Source organism: Pleurodeles waltl, chromosome 7, assembly GCF_031143425.1.
Source record: "Pleurodeles waltl isolate 20211129_DDA chromosome 7, aPleWal1.hap1.20221129, whole genome shotgun sequence".
In the NCBI taxonomy this organism is placed as follows: Eukaryota; Metazoa; Chordata; class Amphibia; order Caudata; family Salamandridae; genus Pleurodeles; species Pleurodeles waltl.
Genome location: NC_090446.1, coordinates 1,128,654,294 through 1,128,675,654, shown reverse-complemented (window position 1 = coordinate 1,128,675,654; position 21,361 = coordinate 1,128,654,294). Strand labels below are relative to the sequence as shown.

Genomic DNA, 21,361 nt, shown 5'->3' with positions numbered 1-21,361 from the left:
AACGACACGCAGCAACCTGCGCTGCGGGATTTTCAAATCATCGTGCGGCTGGATTTTTGACTCAAGTACCGCTGTGCGGAGTTATTTTTGACGCACACCAGGTACATTTTCACTCTAGCAGCGCTAGTGTGTTTTTAAAACTACTTAAAGACTCTTTTTGATTTTTAATTGATAACTTGACTTGTGTATGGTGGATTTTTGTCGTTTTGGTCTTGTTTTGTTTAGATAAATATTTCCTATTTTTCTAAACTGGTGTTGTCATTTTGTAGTGTTTTCATTAAGTTACTGTGTGTGTTGGTACAAATACTTTACACCTAGAACTCTGAAGTTAAGCCTACTGCTCTGCCAAGCTACCAAGGGGGTAAGCAGGGGTTAGCTGAGGGTGATTCTCTTTTACCCTGACTAGAGTGAGGGTCTTTGCTTGAACAGGGGGTAACCTGACTGTCAACCAAAGACCCCATTTCTAACACAATGGCACATGGCTTGGATATTCTAGCGCTGGCCATGGAAACCTGGTACAGTAACTATGGATGCTTAAAGCAGCCATCAGGAAGGCTCTACCCATATGCTGATGTAACGGGCCTACAACTCTTCTGCTTCCAGAGGCCTCTGGTATCCTGCAAGTTCGAGCACTGAAGGATTTCTGGAATATTCATGACCCAACAGCTCTGAATATCCGAGCGGGAGATATCATTATGGTGAGAAAAAGCCCAATGACCTAACCACCTCCGGTATTCTGATCCCACGTGCATTGCTGTGTCATCCCACCTTTAGAGCTCCTCCACTGCTGCACATCCAGCCAGCACTTGTGCTCCATCACACAGCCAGGGCATCTACATCATTACAGAGCCCCCACACTCACCATCTCCTGTAGTTCTACACAGCCACACTGACAAACCTCTACATAGCTTCATGCTCGGTGTTCATATGCCATCAAACTACTTCACTCTCCCACCTTCAGTGCCCGCACACTCCTGTCTCCACCGCCGTGCTCCTTTACCCCTCACACACACGGCTTCTCCAGCCCCCACCCCAACATTCATGCACTGTTGTACACCCATCGCGCCTCCTGCATCCCACACCTCCTATACCTCGCACAGCTAGTGCAGCTGTTGCCGATCTACAGTCAACACATGTAACACTTTTCATGGAATGTACTCCTGCAACACCACCAATACACCAACACCCCGTTCATCATCACACAGCTCCTACAGCATCCAATCACAGACCTCATACTTACACGCCCAATGCCTTTTTACGTTGTGCAGTCAGTGCTCCGATACCACCCACAGCATGCGCTCCTGCAGCACTGCAAACCTAAGGTGTCTGCGGCACCACACAGCGTGCACTCCTGCAGCACCCTGCTAGCAAGGATCATAACCATCTGTGACCAGAACTACTACATGTTGCACAGTGTGGCACAGCTAGCATTTGTAAACCTTTTAACCGCATGGGTGTTACTGCCCCACGCCACTTTTTGCATCCAGGCATTTTCTGTGCACTTGTAGGCCACCCCCTGCAGTCAGTGCTCCAGCATGTTTACATTACAGAAGCTGTGCCTACTCCAGCCATAGGGCAAGTAGTGTAAGTACGTCTTGTGACACTCCTTTTTCTTCTTGCAGGTCCTGGAGCAGCCCACTGATGATCGCTGGAAGGGACACATCCACGATACCCAGAGGGGCACTGACCGTGTGGGCTACTTCCCTCCATCTATCGTAGAAGTCATCAGCAAACGTCTGGGTTAGTAACGGGGAAGCTAGCAATGAAGGATGTGTTGAGGAACCTAATGAGTGAGTTGAAGCATAAGAAGATGGAGCAAGCAAATAAACCAAATTAGGTGACGTAAAGGAGGGTGAACACAAGGTGAATTGTGGGTGCACTAGAGTAGTAGACCCGTGAGGATAGGGAACACCTGATGTTGGAAAGTCAGAGGTAGGCAACACAGGTCTTGATCAGGGGTTCTGGCCAATGTGCTATCAGAAAATATACTGTACCAGTCACCTCATTGAGGAAGGTGGGGCGACCTTAAGAAAGGATCGGTCTTTACTGTGTTCCATATCTTGAAGAAGACATTTCTAGGCAGTCCTGTGAGTTCTCCCATATGACGTACACTCTGTAAAAAGAATGTACCGCGCTGCAAAAAGGCTTTCTATACCCTGTAAGATAATATAGCTGATTGAGGGGCCATAACTGCCCCCTCCCACAGTAGTGACAGTCTAGAAGGGGTCTATCATCGCACACCTACAAATTTACTCTATCACATTTTTGGAACTTGACAACAATTTGGAGAGATGGATTAAAGAGGGGCGAGGCTTTATACATAGTAGATAAAGAGAACCATAACTTCACACAGCAGCTTTGGTCTTCCCTACTTTCCTACTATTGTAGGAAGCTGGCTGTCTATGCAGTGTACCACATCTAGGGGTACACTATGCAGATATGCGACCCTCATTGGTTGACAGAGATTACATTAATAACCTTAAATGCTCTCTTTTGTGGTAGTGTGGGTGAGCAGTTTAGACATATCGGAGGGTAGTGCTAAGCATTTTTTTAACACAGTTAATAAATGAGACACACACTCAAGAAGAAACTTGAGACCAGCTTAGAAAAGCAACATAGATTTTATATTAATTTAGTCATGAAGATTTTCAAGATTCAGTTGGTACTTTTTGAGTTAGCGATATTTCAAAACTTAAAAAATACAGCTGTCAGTTTTGAGACCTGAGCCTCAAGCTTGGTAATGTTATCCTATGGGGAGACCTTGCACTGCACAGGGTCACTTGCAAACGAGTTACAGAGTTGACCTTCTGTACTTAACTTGAGTAGGGGTCAAGGTCCTTAGAACCACCAGCAGTTTCAGGTGATATGTCCTGGTGTGCCAGGGTGCAAAGGTGCTGGTCGCAAAGGTAACCTCAAGCGCTAACCCTGAAATCTATGAAGAAACCTGTAAGCAGAAAAATGCTCCAAGTGGGGACTTTGGGGCAAGTCTGTCAGAACCCAAAGGCTTCTTGAGGGTTTCTGGGGCCAGGGAGTACAGTCAGTTGGCTCAGACTCAGGATGTGGGGCTCTGGTGCAGAGGTGTTTTGTCTGGATCTTTTGAGTACGTCTGGGAGAAGTGCGAGCTTTAGAGCAAGGGCTTAATGAGAGGCTTATAGGGAGAGGAGAGCATATTTTACACACCACTCTTTTCGGCATCCAAGCGCAGTTCAGTCAGTGGTTTTATGCATCAAGGTCAGAGGCTCAGATCACATTCTTACTGCTAGTGGGCAGCCCACGTGCAGATTTAAATGCTGAACAACTAGACTGTCCTATCTTCGCTTTCCACACCACCTGACTCTGATTTGGTCATTGTGCATCCACATCACGTTATTTAATACAGCACACCAATAGGTTTATCATCTTATAGCGCTGTATGCTCTCTTGAAATACAACATGAGTGCTGAAGAAACAGAATCAACTGCTCCATTTTTAACCCCAAGGCAACAACGTAAACTCGCCTAGCTTGCTTTTCAGTGATAATTGATGTTTAATTATTCATCCTCTTTAGTCTATAATTCAATAAGTAAAGCAGTAGAGTTTAAGTTAGAGTAGTACAGCTTTGTGGCAACAATGGTGCAGAGTTATTGCAGGTTACTACAAACCACGAATTCAGCCTTGTAAGTAGCCTCAGACAGTGTTTGCCGGTCCTCATGCCATTGTGTTTTTTTTTTCATTTCCATGTTCACATGGAGCCGAAACTATTATTGGTCTTGAATATTAATTACATTTCTCCTCAGATTTTTTTAAAATATCATTTTGAACTTGGCAGCGTAACCTATTTTTTAGGTTCATTTAGAATTCACCAGTCATCATCCATCTACTTTTTAATTGAATCAAAACCTGCAGTGATTAGAGTTTATCTCCATTGCTTCCTTTAGTTGGAAATTAACTTGACTATTGTTGACAAAGTTATAACAAGCATTGGCATAGCCAGTAGGTTTCGCCTTTGGGATCTTATAAGCATTTAGCCATGCAGCACATTAAAACCTTATCAGAAATAAACTGTTTGTGCATTCCCTCATACGCTTGGCATTAGACTGTAATGGCCAGAACATCCCCTAGAGGGCATCACAATAAATATGGCATTTGTAAGAAACATGGTCATGTAAGCTTATAGTCAGCCCCTAAAAGGCATAGCCACATGAAAAGAGAAGGGCAGAGAGGATTGCAGTGTAACAACATAACGCCATGAGTGCGAAACAGAGACAAAAGAAAAAAGTAATGCGCCGATACTAAGGTGTATGGCCAGTCGTGCAATATTTCATGTAACAGGGTCCATCTCCAAAGCGGTAATGAAACAGCCTCAAGGCGGGACAAACCTAAAGCATTTACCTAACAAACCAAATGAATTTTGAAAGGCAGGCCAAGGATTGAATGAAAGTGATGGGCATGTGATGGACATAGTGAAAGCCCACAGAAGTAGATTACAGCATGTTGTGAGACAGCGAGCTGCTTAGACTCAACCTAAAAATCTGTGAACTGGACCGTTGAGGCTTGGCTTTGCAGCAGGGCCATATTTAATTTCACCAGCCTTCGAGAGGGCCTTGACGCCTGTGATATGCCACACAAACCAACCACAGTATTTGTGATGTGCCCTTTAGCCCGTCAGTCAGGAATGATGTAAACCACTCTTGAATCGTGCCCCCACTTGCAATCTAGATTACAGTGTTGAATCTTGCTGTGTCATAAGCTACGGATGAGTCCAGCAGCACAGTGATGAGTTACTGACTGACATCCATCAGTCCCTCTTCTGTGCCTGATAGTCGGTCTGTTTATTCCCCGGCAGCTGCTATTCCTCAGTATGTTTAGTACTGTTGATGTCGCGAGAGAAGTCAGTCCTCCACCCAGCTGCATTTATTCCGGTTGATGAAGCGATCGTGAAAGCATCCCTGATGTAGCTGGATATGTCCAGGGCCTTATCGCATCATGCGGGCAGAGGTCACTCCATCATTCCTAGAAAGCAAATGCAGGCGCCATTACAGATCTACAGACAAAGCTGTCTATGCAAGACAACTTAAAAACTACTCTCTGTGTGCATCAAACGGAGAAAACCGTACATGAACCACGTTATAAAAGCCATTCCTCATTAACTGTGTTCCAGATTGTTCATGAATCCTGGAAATAACAGTCTACAGCAGTGACCAGACCTTTCACTGCGGCTGTTCAATGCTTCATCTTGTTTATGTATTTTTATTTCGTGCACGTGATATATAGAGACGTGATATAAATATCTCTTATTATCTATAGCGGGTATATTCTCCATCTATTCTGTATCCAACTCCGAACTGGGAACAGTACAATATTTTGTCAAGTCCAGTTTGTCAGCCGTTCAAATCGCTTCCCACTTATTCAGAATAACAACAAAATAAAAGCATCTCTTTCCTGCATCGCACGAGATTAGTGATTTTCTAACTTTCCTCACTCTGTTCCCGAAGATGTGGCTTTTCATTATTGCCACCTCACAAGCTCCAACTGAAACTAAATTTTCTTGAAAATTACTTTTATCATTAGCCCTTAATTCGATATGATGACCTAATCTGCTGCTTAACTTTATGATTGGTTTCAAGGGTCTGCTTGTACTTACCCCAAAGTTGCTTTGATAACGTCAGATTTAATGTTACAGGTGGATTTTCCATTAAACTACCTGTTCAAGTTAACAAGCTTCAGCACATTTGGAACACCTCTGTAAGGCATCTCTTGGACCTTTCCTTGAAAAGCCGTAGAACTCCAGTAATAGCAATCTTCTACAGGCTACTAGTTGGTAGCCTACCAGCTGGTAGGCCCCGGGCCTATTGTTAACTTAGGTCATCTTTATTGATAAATTCCATCACAGCACAACACATCCACACAAGCTTCATGCCTGGGTAATGTCTTGACTCTGGAAATGTCTATGTACCAAAACTCACACTGCCTAGACCTCAGGTACCCTAAAAGTTTCTCGGGGACAAAAAAGGTGCAGCCTGTGGTGTGCCCAGAGACTGAATCCATGCCGTGGCATCTCCAAAGAGGCTGGGTATGGTGGGAGGTGATCGGGACAGAAAAGAGCAATGTACCTTGTCGCAAGATTACTAGAAAAAGTTGCACACTTTGCAGCATCTTATCTTATAGTGTTCGTAGCCTGTACATTTTTTACATTGTGTAGGCTAAGTTATACTGTGTGAAAGCGAGGAAAATACCAATAATTAGACACACAGCGTGCATAATTACAGCTTGTACATCACTTTGAGCTAGTTGCCCCTGGAGTTCAGTCTCGCCTTCTCAGGCCCCAGGTTATAGTGGTTTATCCAATGCGCCCAGACTTTAAAAAACATTGTGTGGACACATCTGCTTTTGTACGTAACTTTTTCCACAACCCTGCTCATGTCCATTCCAGGCATCCATTTGCATAGTGTTGGAACTTCTAGCCCTCCCCAGTATTTGGCAACGTCCCTTTTCAGCACAACCAAACCCATGTTACATAAGAGAAGTTTAGGCTTCGGGACAGCCACCACAGTCAGCACCCCAAGAAGCAAATATTTTGGTTCATGGGACATCTACCCACAGGATAACCCGGGGCTCCCGTAGCACTTTGGCCCAATAGACTTGTATGACTGGACATCCCCAACGGATGTGCAGAAAATCACCCCTGATTCAGGAACATCTCACAGTCCAGGGAAATCACTCGCCACATCTTTAGAAGTCTGGCTGGATCATAATATACCTTGTGGAGTATTTTAAACTGTATTAGCCGAAGCCTAAACGTTATGTAATACATTTTAAAACAAATTACATGCATAATCTGTGTGCTAACGCTGTCATAGGAAGGAAGATTTTTCCCAGTGCACCAACCAGGATGCAATTCAGTGACCCTCTAGTTAAACACATAGAAAAGTGAATTCTCTGGTGATTATATTAGCTAATTGAGCTTTCCTACCAAAACCATGCATTTGCATAAATGAGTTTCATTTTCACTAATTTTCCATTTGAGGTTTTTGCATTACATGCAGGGGTGTGGAATTTATTAAAATATCTACTTGTGCAGTGGACAGGTTGCTTCTCAAATCTACTTGTCCTGTAAAAAGATCTACTTGTCCCTTTGGTGCCATGTAGTGTGGCGACAAATTATGGCAGCAATCTCATTATGTAAGTGCTCTGATAATAGCCTCTCTGATTATGTCAGGGCTACTACCATAGTAGGGCTTAAATACTTGCAGTTTCAATCCCTACTGTAACAATTTCCTTATTTTGCCACCTTTCTGCAGATCTGCATACTGGGGCTGGAGGAAGCAGTAAGCAATAGTTCTAGGGCTGGAATGCCTTTGAGTCTGCAAACCTACTAACCTGCATGTTTTAAAGATTTTTACCAGCTTCTCTCTAATATTTTCCCATAATAAGAAAGGTTGGACATTTACTCCTGACAATGGCAGAATTAGAACTTGTTCCAGGGTTGGGAAGAAAGTGGCTGGAGGGAAAATGAACTTGCAAATGCTCAATAGATTTTTACATGAGCAAATCTACACATCGTATTTACCCATGCTAAAATACAGTTCACAAATATTTTATAGGGTACAACATATACCATGGGTGCACTTTTGTGACTTTCTTTAAGAATTTGGGGCCACATGTAGGTAGGTTCAGATTTGCGACCTACAAATTGCGAGTCGCAAATCCGAATGTAGGATGGTGTCCCTGACACCATCTGTGATTCGCAAGGGCTTCGCAAATGCCCACCTCATGAATAATCATGAGGTGGGTCGCAATTTGCGACCCCCTCGCGAATGGCGGCCCTCACAGGGATGGTGGCCTGCTGGAGACAGCAGACCACCATGTCTGTGACTGCTTTTCAATAAAGCAGTTATTTTTTTTGTAATGCAGCCCGTTTTCCTTAAAGGAAAATGAGATGCATAACAAAAATGAAAAATGAAACGTTTTCGTTTCATTTTTTCAGAGCAGGCAGTGGTCCACAGGACCACTGCCTGCTCTGAAAAAATGTTTACAGTGACATTCACAATGGGGAAGGGGTCCCATGGGGATCCCTTCCCTTTTGCGAAAGTGTTAGCACCCATTTGAAATGGGTGCAAACTGCGATTGGTTTGCGCCCGCGTTCGTGGTCACAAAACAATCCTACATTGCACTGCGAGTCGGAATTAGGAAGGGAACACCCCTTACTAATTGCGAGTCGCAAACCCGTTTTGCGATTCGGTAACCAGGTTACTGAATCGCAAAACTGGGTTTGTGCATCGCAGTGTGCTTTTTGCATGTCGCAAACAGCGAAAGTCGCTGTTTGCGACATGCAAAAAGCTACCTACATGTGGGTCTTGGTCCCTAATTAGGTCTGGTGTTAACAAAGACATTTTGTTTTTATTAAACTTCTATTTCTCTCTCTTTCGGCCGGCTTTACTGTGAGCGATCGCATTCTGCTCTTCCACAAGGAGCATATTGGCACACAAAGTAGTTTTGTTCAGTGTCAGGAGCTACAGTGGCAATCAGTGACGTAACGAAACTGGAGGGTGCCCCTTTGTAAAGAACATGGAGGAGCCCCCTCTCCAGACTCACTCAGGGCTGGTGCTGTGCTGAAGGGGCCCCCTGGAGGGCGGCTGCGGGGCCTTTGTTATGCCACTGGTGTGCTTTTAGAGAGTTCAAAAACTTTTTTGGGGGGGTTTGCCAGTGTTTGTTACAATGTTGAGGGCCTGGTAGCTCCCACAACAATAAAGTGTTACAAAAGCCATGTCAAAACAAGACACGTATTGATGAAACTAAAAGACTTATAAAAATATGTCAGATCAGTTGCCTTTGTCAGTGTTTGTTTATTTTCATGCTTCCCATAATCGTGTTGAAAATGGTTACACTGATTTTCCATTAGAAATATTTTTGGGAAATACTAGCATGCATCAACACATTTTACTAAATGACACTTCATTTGCATATAATCAGAGAGCATTCTGGGAGCATTAAACTTAGCCTCATAGCCTAAACTTTTCAAACATGTGTATACACGTTTTTTTTTTTTTGTACTGGAACCAACGTCAGTAGTGAAGTGTGACCTTAAAACATTTATTTACAGCACTCACCCTAATAATGAAGACTTTCAAATAATGAACCATAAATACAAGTTAGAACAGCATTAACTTTTGGAAACACATTAACTCAACTGCAGAGAGTTCCACTCTCTGTAATCAGGCAGCCAAAGGGTTTGTGCTGCAGGGGGTTGGGCCTACTTGTCCCAAGGACAAAGTAAACATAAAAACTTGTAGCCCTTGACCCCAAACAAGATGTCCCGGGGGAATTCCACATCCCTGTACATGTTATATTCAGGTATCTCTAAGTTATAAAACCATCAAAATAGTTACAGAATATTTTGTTCTTTTTAACTACCTGTCTACCACTCCTCCCCAAATTCACTAACCCTGCCCCGCTGTACTCACAACATTTCCCATAATTTTAAGCACCTTCACAGTCCTTTCATCCATATTACACAAATGAGCAGGGCTGCCTTGCTGAAAGCATAAGGCAAAATGGCTGTAGAAACGAAGCTCATAAGCAGAAGAGCACAGAAAACGTGCCATTGTAACATAATTTTTTGTCTTTCTGATTCTAGACTTTGGGCCAGATGTACAAAGCTGTTTGCATGGTGCAAACTGCAAAAATCGCAGTTTGCGCCATGCAAACAGCCTAACGCGATGCTCATTCCCAAATTGCGAGTCGGTACCGACTCGCAATTTGGGAATGTGACTCGCAAATAGGAAGGAGTGTTCCCTTCCTATTTGCGACTTTCATCGCAATTCTGACTTGCTTTGTGACCGTGAATGCGGTCGCAAAGCAACTCGCAGTTACCACCAGTGTCACACTGGTGGTAACTCATTCGCGAAAGGTTAAGGGGTCCCCATGGGACCCCTTCCCCTTTGTGAATGTCAACAAAAATATTTTTTCAGAGCAGGCAGTGGTCCTGTGGACCACTGCCTACTCTGAAAAAAACGAAACCAAATGGCTTCGTAATTTTTTTCATTTTGCAGCTCGTTTTCCTTTAAGGAAAACGGGCTGCAAAATGAAAAAAAATAACTGGTTCATTTAAAAAGCAGTCACAGACATGGAGGTCTGCTGACTTCAGCAGGCCACCATCCCTGTGAGTGCAGGGACTCGCTATGGGGTCGCAAAATGCGACCCACCTCATGAATATTGATGAGGTGGGTCTTTGCGACCCCATAGCGAGTCGCAGAAGGTGTCTGAGGCAGCGTTCTGCATCCGGCATTGCGAGTCGCAATGCCGGAGTTTCCTACATCTGCCCCTTTGTTTCTAGAGTGATTTCTGCTTGGTCTGTGAGCAGGACAGCCCTGCTCATAAACACGCTAAGTTAGCTATAGAAACAAAGCCCAGAACCCTATACCAAAGTTGCTAGGCTACCACGTTTAGCCAATAACAGAACTGGAGCAGCTTACTTTCTCGGTTTACCAGGGGTCCCAGAAGATGAGTGGGCGCAAGGAAAGGTCTGCCAGGCCGCTGGCAGCCCACTAGCAGTACTGTGAGTACCAGTTGTCTAGACATAGCTCGTCTACAATCGCCTTATCAGTCAGATCTGCATTTAGAAACGCCATCAAAACTTGGCTCTTCCTCAAATTAGATTTTAGTTATCCAAGCTGTACTTCTAAAATACGTATACCACTAAACCTAATTATCAAAAGTGCCAGGAGACCTTAATGAATTTTCAGGATAGGGAAAGGTAGGGATGTTATATAAAATATACTTGGTTGTAAAAACAGTCTCACAACTACATAGTTTTCTTTAACTTATTGCCTGGAGTAGGGGCAAGAGGCTGCATTTTTGAGTCCCGTGTGAAAACAGAGTGACGAAATGTGAAAAGAAAACTGGTAGCAAAGCACTGGTCTCAAATTGTGAACAGTATTTTTGCGACTCGTAAATCATTTTATGAAGTTATCTATGTACTAATACATCAATTCGTAATATGAGTGGGTTGTAATCCGACCAAATTAATGAATATTAATAAACTAGTTTGCACATTGTGACTCATTACAACTGGAGGCAGTCACACCGGTGGCCTACTCTGGCTTTTTAATAAAGTAAACTTTTTTTTTTAATGCATCCTGAATGTTTTTTCAAGGCAGTGTTAAAAAGTCAGTAGTGGTACCCTAGGCTACTCCCTATTTAACAACAAAGTTTTCTGTTTTTGTTTTTTAATTCACAAACTGTAAAGGCTTCCCTTCACCTTTGCAAATGTTTTACCATCACAGTTAACTCAGGAGTGTCATTTTCACTGTTTTGTGACAGGATTTTAATGGCAAAACGTGGATAGGTATCATGCCAGTTTAGTATTTAAAAAGGACACCTACAACATGCCCTTTCCGAATACTGAATCGGTAAGGGGTCATAATCCCATTTTAGGCGTCCATAAAAGTTTACTAACTCCTAAAAGGGCATTAGTACATAAAAAAAAAAGCATTTTTGCAGTTGCAGATTCCGAATTTGGCCGCTTTGGACTGCAAAAATACTTAACCCTTAGTACCACTAGCTATAGGTGTTACATAAACATTTCCTGATCGGTTCTTAAACCTAACCAAAATTGCCTCTCATTTATTATAGGACTGTTAATTTGCTGTTCTAGTTCTAGCCCTAATATATCTACAGGTGAATGTTTGGTAGTGGATTCACACACTTGCCAAAATTTGTCCTGGAGGTTATTAATATAGGATAAATATGTTGGCACTAGAGGCATTTAGTGTGCTATTGCGGTCTGTTGATGGGGTCCTTTAGAGGGTGGGAGCCCAGCTATAGATCGACAGGCTTCTGCTGATCTAATCCTTTGTTGTAGATGTGGAAAAACAGCTGTATTCCAGATAGCAGAGTCTGCTGCATCCGCTACCTAAGAGCTGTGACCTGGTGGTTTAAAGAGGGGCTTCCAACACTCATTCCCTGGCCAGAACCACCATGCAAGGCATGGGTGGTCAAGGGCCGAACAGATGAGCAATAACCCAACAAACAATGAGAGAACTCGGAGAGCTTCAGAACCATTATTTTTTTACCCATGAACACACCCTCGCTTTATTTTGTTTCTGGACAAGAAAAAAATGGCAGCTGGTCTCCAAGACATGATTCCCCGCTACTTTCCAGCTTTATAGTTTTGACAAAAATGCTCCCACTGCTTTGGTGGAAGAAGTTCCACCAGAATTATCCCTATTTACAAATGGTGATTGCTGAGTATGGTGGACCGAGACAAAGGCCTCTACTGCCCTTGGTGGACTGGTGGTACCGCCCAATGTCAACACCCTGTTTGTTTTCAAATGCAAACTGTCCATGCAGACACACACTCAATAAAAAACATTACCTCTACTTAGCACTGATTAGTCCTCCTGCTATATATTGTGTCCGGTTACAGAGACCACATCTTCATTGTGTCCTATTTGAAGAACGCATCTGTAGGTACAATAAACAATTTACAAAAACTGGTCAAGGCCTTGTCACAGCCGCTCCTGTTACAATCACCACCACCTTCCAGAATATCTGGCGCATATGGATCCGGGAGGTCAGCCAGTTCACCCTGCCAACTGGAACCCGCTTTCCACTAAATGTGACTGAAAAGGGATCCAGCACTCACAAAGTCAAATATCCAAATTACACAACCATATGGTGCAAGCTACAAATGTGATGTGTGATCTATGACTGTGCACAAGATTTCTGACAATAAAAGACATTTAAAAAATCATGGACTGAAAGACTGGTTCTTTGAAAAGGAGTGGATTTGACAATGGTTTTTGTTCCTTATGGATGTGTAATTTGGACATTTGGCTTTGTGCGTGCCGGTTCTCTATACAGTCACATCCATAGGTAGTTTACAAATTTGGAAGTCAAATCTGATACATTGGGCTCTTTTCTGGAGGGAACATCTTACGAATTTTGTCCCTTATTTGAGGACCAGTCTGAGGAAATATTTTCGGTTCTGGATGGTTCATCTGCAGTAATGGGTCATATTTTTGAAGCAAAGTTTTGGGTATCCATGTTAGTTCTGCAGAATGTATTTGGAGAATTGCTGCATTCTGGATGTGACATCTTGGATCTTGAGGGGCTTATGAAGGCCAAACATGCAAACATATATGGCACAAAACAGGCAAGATCTGCAACTTTCAGAATTTTATGTGCTGAGGTTAGAGAGAGAAATATCCCCAAATGACAAATGGCATTTGAAATGTCTGGTCTGTGGAGAATATTTCTTCAAGAAGGGGTACAAGGTATAAGAGGTTGAATAACACGCTGTAAGGTGTAAGATCGAAGTGAAAACAAGAAAACTAAGTAAGTGAATGTAGCACTAACAACTTGCTTTGTTTCAAATTCAGGCTCCACCCTATCGCGCAGTGCAACAGCGCCTGCTCAGCAGCGACCCCATCTGACAAAGGCTCCATCTTACGGCTCGGGAACTGTGCCTCCCGCTCCTCAGCCGGCAGAGCACCCTCATCAGCTCATCCCTGTGACTGGAGTTCCTGCGTACTGCCAGCTCACTCTTTCCCGGACCAATGGCATTCCCGAGAAAACTGGTAAAGTTGGCAGTGGGTTCAGTTATGAAGTAGCTGGGGACCTACTGAGTGTAGTGTAGAGGTCACCACTTTCTACCTGTTGACTTCTGAAAGAGCCTATAAAGAGCGGGTGATGAATACTTGATGGGAGAATGGATTCTTCTCTATCCCCTTTTTGGGTTAAGGTGGGTTAGACAAATTCAGTGAACTAGTGGTGATGTTCTTTAGAGAGGGATTGGGTTTGGTGTGAGCGAGTAGTATCTGTTCAAGCATGGTCTTGATATTGACATTGCATTAGCATCACATGCGTAAACATGAGGTCCCTCTCGGGCTGGGCACCTCTATATTCCATTGTGTGTTTGAGCAGGGAAGCCCAGAGCTGGTAAATATGGGGACTGAACCCCCTTTAATCTCAGGGAAGCGAGGTAGAGCATTGTGTACGTTGTGAGGAGAGCATACACAAAACTTTATACAGGTGGCATGCCTGTTTATGAATTAATCGGTCTCCCTCTGTCCTCTGCAGCTGGAGACCGTAACAGTGTGGGCAGTGATGGGAGCCTGGGCAGCATCCGCAGCTCAGGCAGTGGGCAGAGCACCGAAGGCACCACTGGGCACACCACCAACCTTCTGATCGAGAATGCCAAGGTAGGCAACAGGAGATGATCATGCAAGAGTGGTAAAGACAGTAGCTACCAGGACTGGGATGGAGGCAGGAGTATGGTTAATACTTGGTTGTGTAATATGTGTGGATCTCTGCTTTTAAAACTGGTCTGGCAGACCCATTCTTTCCTTTCTGGTGCAAGCGCTCCGGATCAGAAGTCCATACTTTTTCAGGAAATGTTGCCCTGCGAGTAGCCGGCAGGGAGCCCAGAGTTACCCTTTTTTACTTGAGAAACTAAGAAGTGGGTGTAACAAAGAGCAATATTGTGTAACGATCAGTCACCTATTCTGTAGCCAATGTAGATTTATAAGCCTAGAATATACTACTGCCAGGAGCTTGGTAAACACCATTGTGGAGAGTCTAGGTGAAGTGGAATACACCTGCTGCTGCCAGTGTCTGTGTTGCTTTTCTCTTAGGATGTAGGGGAAGTCTGTGGATACCCGGCAGTATCCAGAGTTGGTCTTGATGGCCACTGACTGGTCAGCTCTTGGTGGCTTGTGCGCCTAAACATCCCAATATACTAGTTGCACAACTTATTATAAAATGCAGTCAGATAGGATTTTTAATAGGTCACAAAACACTAGACCTGAGACTAAGTACTCATTTGCCACATAAAAGGCAGCGGAGCTAAGAGTTGTTGGAAATGTCACTTTTGTGTAGGTTTACGATTGTTTGCTAGTCACAGACGCATTCTTCTAGTAGCAGCTTTACGACCACGAAGTCTCAGCACACACAAATAGGACAGGCCTATCTTTTAATGTGCGGAGACTCTGCAGTCGTAAAAATGGTACTCATAAAATATCTTTGTGACTAGCAAGCAAACATAAACGTACACAAAATTGTAAGTCTACCTTTGTGAATCAGGCCCCCAGTATTATGTAGATAAAATAGGTAACCAAGAAGCAGTGGTAGACTGTTCGAAGGCATCTGTTTATCATTACTTCAGTTGCATATGCATAAGTAAAGAAATGCTGTTTAGCAATTCATTCAGAACATGAATCTATGATTGATTTGTGCCACCAAAGGAATTTACTTTCCTGCAAAAATAGTTTGTAGCTTGATTGTATTATAGGTTAACTTGCTATGTTTGCTGCCGCTCCTGTTTTGTTGAAGAGTAGAAGACAACGGCAGTGCAACATCTGTTATTACTATGACATATTAGCTGTAACAATGGCAGGAAAAATACAACCTGGAGATTAATTATGAGCTGTGGGGCATTGCAGATTTTGGGTCAGAAGATAGTGTGTTATTCAAGGCATACTTTCACATATAAATGTTTAATGATAAAGATGCTATTTCAAGACCAAATGCTAAATGTTAGAATAGGGCGCAGCATATGACTATATTAGATTCTAACTGCAAAACTACTGTTAGAGGTATATACTGTTATTTCTACATAGAACAGAACGTCTTGGGACAAATGAGGGTAGTGTTCATAGATCTCAGCTCATCAGAAAAAGATAGCTCACATGGAGTTTGACATGCTGGGAGTCTTCGGTCTGACCAGTGATCAGAATTAAAAATGTTTTTATAAGGATTGTTTACAGTATCTAGTTGACTTATAGAAGTTATTTGCAGCTTGTCAAGAGGGTTTTCGTGTTTTAGAACGTATTTCACAGAAATTGCCACCTTCTCCAGGGGATCGTCATTATTAATCATAAGCACTGAATTGTCCCGCCCATGCTCTGTATCGCAGAGCACTTTTACAGAGAAAACTACCCTAATCTGACCCTCATGATTGTTTGCCTCCCACCTTCTCATCCTCCAGAAATGTGTGATTATTGGCAAGATGTCCAGAAGAAGTTTGAAGGACAGAGAGAGGATAAGGTTGCATGGTCTTCAGGAAGACCTTGAGAGACAGGAGGAAGCACCTGGAAGTCTTGGGAAACATGGATAAGGTGCTCCCTCTACCTATGCCCCATCCAGCACCTCCATGGACCTCCTGGAGGGCGTGGAGTCCAGGCAGACATTCAGTAGGAAGAATCAAAGCCACGCTTGTTCATCGTTGAGGTCCATGTCTTCGAAGGTAGGGTTAGACACAACTTATTTATCATTGCAAGCTGACTCAACATCGAGGAAGGGTAGGTCGACTTAGAGGACAAGGGCTATCTACAAAAGATACACTAGACTTTGAGGAATTCCTCACCAAACAGATAATTCTACCTTTCTCCTGAATGGGTCCACAAGCTGAGGAGAAGGATTTCACATACTCCAGACTTGACTGTTCCAGGACCTATTCACCATCCAGGGAAATCTCACCAGCGGTACCTCGGCCTTCTGCCTCTTCTCACTTCTGAGCATGAGGGCTCTCCAGGTCTCTTTCCTGTAACACCAGTGGCTGCTGTACCACCAGTGTCCCATCAGCCAGCTCAGCACATAGCGTCAGTGACTGCTCCTCGGACGCTTCCTCCACCAACGGTCTTCACCAATTGTACCTCAACGTTCTACGAAGCTCCTGGTGTCACTAACTGGTAGTCTGATATTTTCCAGAACCAGCTTTACAACTCCAGAAAGGTGTTCTACAAGGAGTACATATCACCATTCAGTTAGACAAACTCTTTCACACCATTTCTCTCAACACTTTTCCAGTTCTGTTCATGACCTACACATCACTCGAGAGTAAAATCTCTTCGTCACACCTACTCATACTGTACTTCTTCGTCTTCAGATCGTCATTACTCTACAGCCCTTGTTGATTCACCACCTGTAAGCGTATCCCCTTTAGGTGATATTTCCACCTTCAACAAAGCCTTTGTGAGTGGTGCTAAAAATCTGAATATTTCACTACCAATGGTCCAGCCAAGACGTCAGTTATTTTTTTAGACTCTTTATCCTCGATGTTATGCTCATCTTTTGCTGCCTTCTGGAACTACTTGAATTGGCAGTTGATTTTTTTTTTAAACTCCAGCTTTATCCAAGTCTGTTCCAGCATGGTTGTATAAGGAGTTACAGCCTCCCAAACAGAATCTTCTTTTCCTGCTTGAGGACCGTCTGCCTGACTCAGTTACAGTGGTTGCAGCAAGAAAATACCGTTCCATGTCACCATCATCTACAGTGTTGCCAGAGGAGGAAAGAAAGAAAATTGGCACAGTCTGCAGAAATTTCTTATGAAACACCAGCCACTGCTATGAAATCAGCTGCTGTCTTAAATGGGCACGCTTCAGCAATTCCAGGAGAAGGTCCCTCAAAGACAGAGAGGACTCCCCGGAAATATTACAGGAGGGGATGATGGTCTGTAATCAAGTGTTTAGTGCTGCTGCTGGTTCTACTGACATGGCTGTCCATTGGTACCGTCAGTACCTGGCTGTTCAGAGATGTACATGGCCCCATCTGACAGATTCAAACCCAGAAGCTCAACAAAGAATTTCAACCTTTCCATTCTATGGCACCACTTTGTTTGGAGTCCATGCAGCTGAAGAATTGCAGTGCCCAAAAGCTGAATTAAAAAATCTGAAACTGGTTGGCCAAGAGAAGCGGCACTGCAGAAAGCATATGTACAGGCATTACAAGAGATAGAATCAATAGAAGAGGGTTCAAGACCCTCAGTGGCTACAGCAGTAACATTATTGACAGCCCCATCAAAAGTTATTTTGACCTCAGAAGGCCATAAAAGAAAAAAGTGGGCAACAAACACCTGCTGCCACATCTGGTGAAGAAAGACTACAACAGGGTGGTGCTTAATATTGTAAAGTATTGTTTTTCTCTGCGGTTCAAGTCATCTCCTCGTATCTATTCCTCCAAAGACGCTCTATACCATCTACAGTTGCTTCGTTTGGAAGTTGGTACACTCCTAGTCAGAGGTTCAGTTAAACCTCACTGAGCACCAGAAAGGAAAGGAAGTTTACCACCTCTATTTTCTGGTTCAAACAAAATGACTGAAGTTTGAAAGTCATCCAGTTTGAGACCTCAAGAAGACAAGCCAGTACATTAAAAACATTTTTTTTTTTTTAATTGTTGCCACTTCACAAGCTATAACTCCAGCTCATTCAGGGGATTAGATGCGTGCCACCGATCTTGAGGATGCATATTTTCACATCCACATCGGTACTGGTTGCCAACAGGGGACTAACCAGCCACTTAAGAATTGGTATGGGCAGTACTTGAAATGGGCATGGGAGGACACTTGGTGAGAAGTCTGTACAAAGGTTGGCGCTCCTATCTGCAGATACCACTGACAACATTGCGGGAGGCTTTGGGGAAAAAAAAAATCAGGTGCCCATTTCATGACACAGAATGGTAATTCCTTTTAGAATAACCCAGCATGATACTTCTGAATACACGGTTTAAGTTTATCCAATTAGATGTATTACATAGAGCTTACCCTTGCGCCTTCTAGAATACACCAAATTTTCCCAGTGGGCGGGTCTTTTTGTCCTAGATGCCGAACGGAGGATGGGAACCTACTACACATGTTGTGGTCTTTCGCCTCCTTGTTCACTTATTGGACAGAAGTAACCAACTCTCTTAGGGCCCCAATGAACAAACGATACTGGAACACTGCATACTGTGATTATATCCAAGGCCCAAAGGACTGAAACACTCTTCGATAGATAGCGTATACTGGCCAAACGACTAATCGCATGACGATGGAAATTGTCCACCCCACCTCGTGTCCTGAGCTGGAATATTAAGGTTAAAAAATGGGGCTTCACTGAGGGATTAGTAATTCGTAGAGGAGAATATAGAGCACTACGTAAGAGGTCCATATCCATGATTTGGGACTCCCTTCTAGAACAGTTCATAGCACAGACAGATGATAGTGGTTAAAGGTTGCACAGTACTCTTACATCTCACCGGAACAAGTATGCCCTGACTACAATTACCAGTAATAGCCATCACACCAAACCAAATACAAGACACACTTTATCTTTATTGTTACATGTGTTGTATATTTACTACAACTGTAATAATGATTTCAGGTAGCTGTGGTGCAAATGTTTAGGGGGTGTGGAAATGTACAGTCGTTGACCTGATTATTATTGTTATGTTAAATTGATTAACATATGATGTTAACATCAGCAATAATCATGCTTGACGTCATATGTTACTATAAGAATACTTGTTACAAGTGCACATGGAAGGAAAATGTCCAATGAACTAACCTCAACAAAATGTAATTAATGCAAGATGTGATGATGATGTTAAGTCACCATGAAAACGCAACAAAATATGTTTAAATAATGCATATTTTCACATCTCCATCATTCATAAGCATTGCAGATTTCTGAGATTTCTCATGGACAATGCCCATTACCAATTAATTTATAGCCCTACCCTTCAACCTCAGTCAGAACCATAAACATTTTCTAAGTGCTTGGCAGTGGCTGTAGCACATGTGAGAAACATAGGAATCCATGGCTCTACCGAGATTACTGACTCATGAAAGCCTCAAGAAGCCCATAACCAGTATAACACAACACTGTATTTTTTCAGTTGAGTCTTCACGTAAATCACTCCAAGTCTCTGTCGATCACAGTGTAGTCCATCCATAATCTGGCATACGCATAGCCATGATACATTTTATGGATTGTCTCCAGAACACAGCCTAAAAAAGGACTTTCAAGACCCCCCTGGCAGTAAGGACTATGTTAATGTGGCAACCAGAGACAGAAATCCAGTTGGACTGCAACTCACTGACCCGTATTTCGGTGTGGAGTGTTTCAGGTAACCAACCATTCCATGGGATGTCACAGGGATAATTAGTGGAAATCGAACCCCATTTCATTAAGGAAACTCACACTCAAGAACTTTTGGAAATGGGGACACATTTACCACAACTATTTTAAAATCAAAATCCTGTCGTAGTTCACACAATATGAATAACTATTATGAATCTAAACGTTATAGAAGAGATTAAATTCAATAGGAGTGTGAGGAACAAGTAATATTGTATATATTGGTAAAATCATAAATCTTTCTTTATGTCAATATTTAAAAGCATACTGTCACTTGATTGGCTAACTAAACTGACCTTAGCACCAGAGGAAAAAATGTAATTCAAGTTTCATAGACGAATCACCCTGCATACCTCGTCTGACTAATGAAGCCAGTGTAGAAATAAAATAGAAGTGTCTGTTATTCTTGTGTGCACAGGCAGGTAGGCAGATAAGACCAAAAGAAGACTATGGGGGTCATTACGACCTCGGCGGTCTTGGAAAAAGACCGCCGAGGCCGCGGGAGACAGAATACCACCATTGCTGGTGGTATTCCTGTCTCCCTATTATGACATTTCCGCTGGGCCAGCGGACGGTAACTGTGTTACCGTCCGCTGGCCCAGCGGAAATGTCACATCAACATTGCAGCCGGCTCGTAATAGAGCCGGCCGCAATGCTGATGTGCAGCGGGTGCAGTAGCACCCGTCGCGCATTTCACTGCCCGAAATTCGGGCAGTGAAATGCATGACGGGGCTATGCCTGGGGGCCCCTGCACTGCCCATGCCAAGTGCATGGGCAGTGCAGGGGCCCCCAGGGGCACCCCAAGTCCCCTTACCGCCAGCCTTTCAATGGCGGTGTTTACAGCCACGGACAGACTGGCTTGCACCGCTGCCCTGGGGATTATGACCGCCAGGCGGAAACCTGGCGGTAAATTGGAGGGGCCGGTGATATGGCCGTGGCTTTTGCGCCACGGTCATAATTGCTGGCGGAACACCGCCAGCCTGTTGGCGGTGTTACCACCACCTTACCGCCGGCCGCCAGGGTCATAATGACCCCCTAAATGCCTTCTGGCAGTTTTCAGCAATAGAAGATGATACCAATCTGTATGACCTCTGTACCATGTCTCAGGTACAAGTTACTTTTTACCTTTTACACTCTAATTTGAGCTTATATAACATCTGCTCACTGTTCAACTTTTCAAAATAAATAATTGACAGAAAGGTCCTTGGCACCCTTTCACTTACATTCTGTGGAACAGATCCCTTTGTTTAAAAAATCAATAAAGGACAAGTGAAATTTATCAACAGCCAAGAAAACTTGTTAATCATTTTAAGCCATCACCAGAAAAGGAAAAATTTGATTCATACAGAATAACATGAATATATTCAAGCAGAGTTGACGATCACGTAACAAGAAATGACATTAATTACATTAATATATTTACATTGTATATTGCAACATTCACATCTAAATAACTATAATATTCATAACAGATTTCTGAGAATGAA

General features: G+C 43.3%; 1 protein-coding gene across 1 annotated transcript in view; it reads left to right on the top strand.

Moving 5' to 3' along the window:
* The window catches only part of CASKIN2 (CASK interacting protein 2), a 279,620-nt gene that overhangs the window by 181,402 nt on the left and 76,857 nt on the right, over positions 1–21,361 (top strand). Inside the window, exons 10-13 of the mRNA XM_069200154.1 lie at positions 604–698; positions 1,623–1,740; positions 13,362–13,559; positions 14,062–14,183. Coding sequence (XP_069056255.1) covers positions 604–698; positions 1,623–1,740; positions 13,362–13,559; positions 14,062–14,183 — 533 coding nt within the window. The remainder of the gene's footprint in view (positions 1–603; positions 699–1,622; positions 1,741–13,361; positions 13,560–14,061; positions 14,184–21,361) is intronic.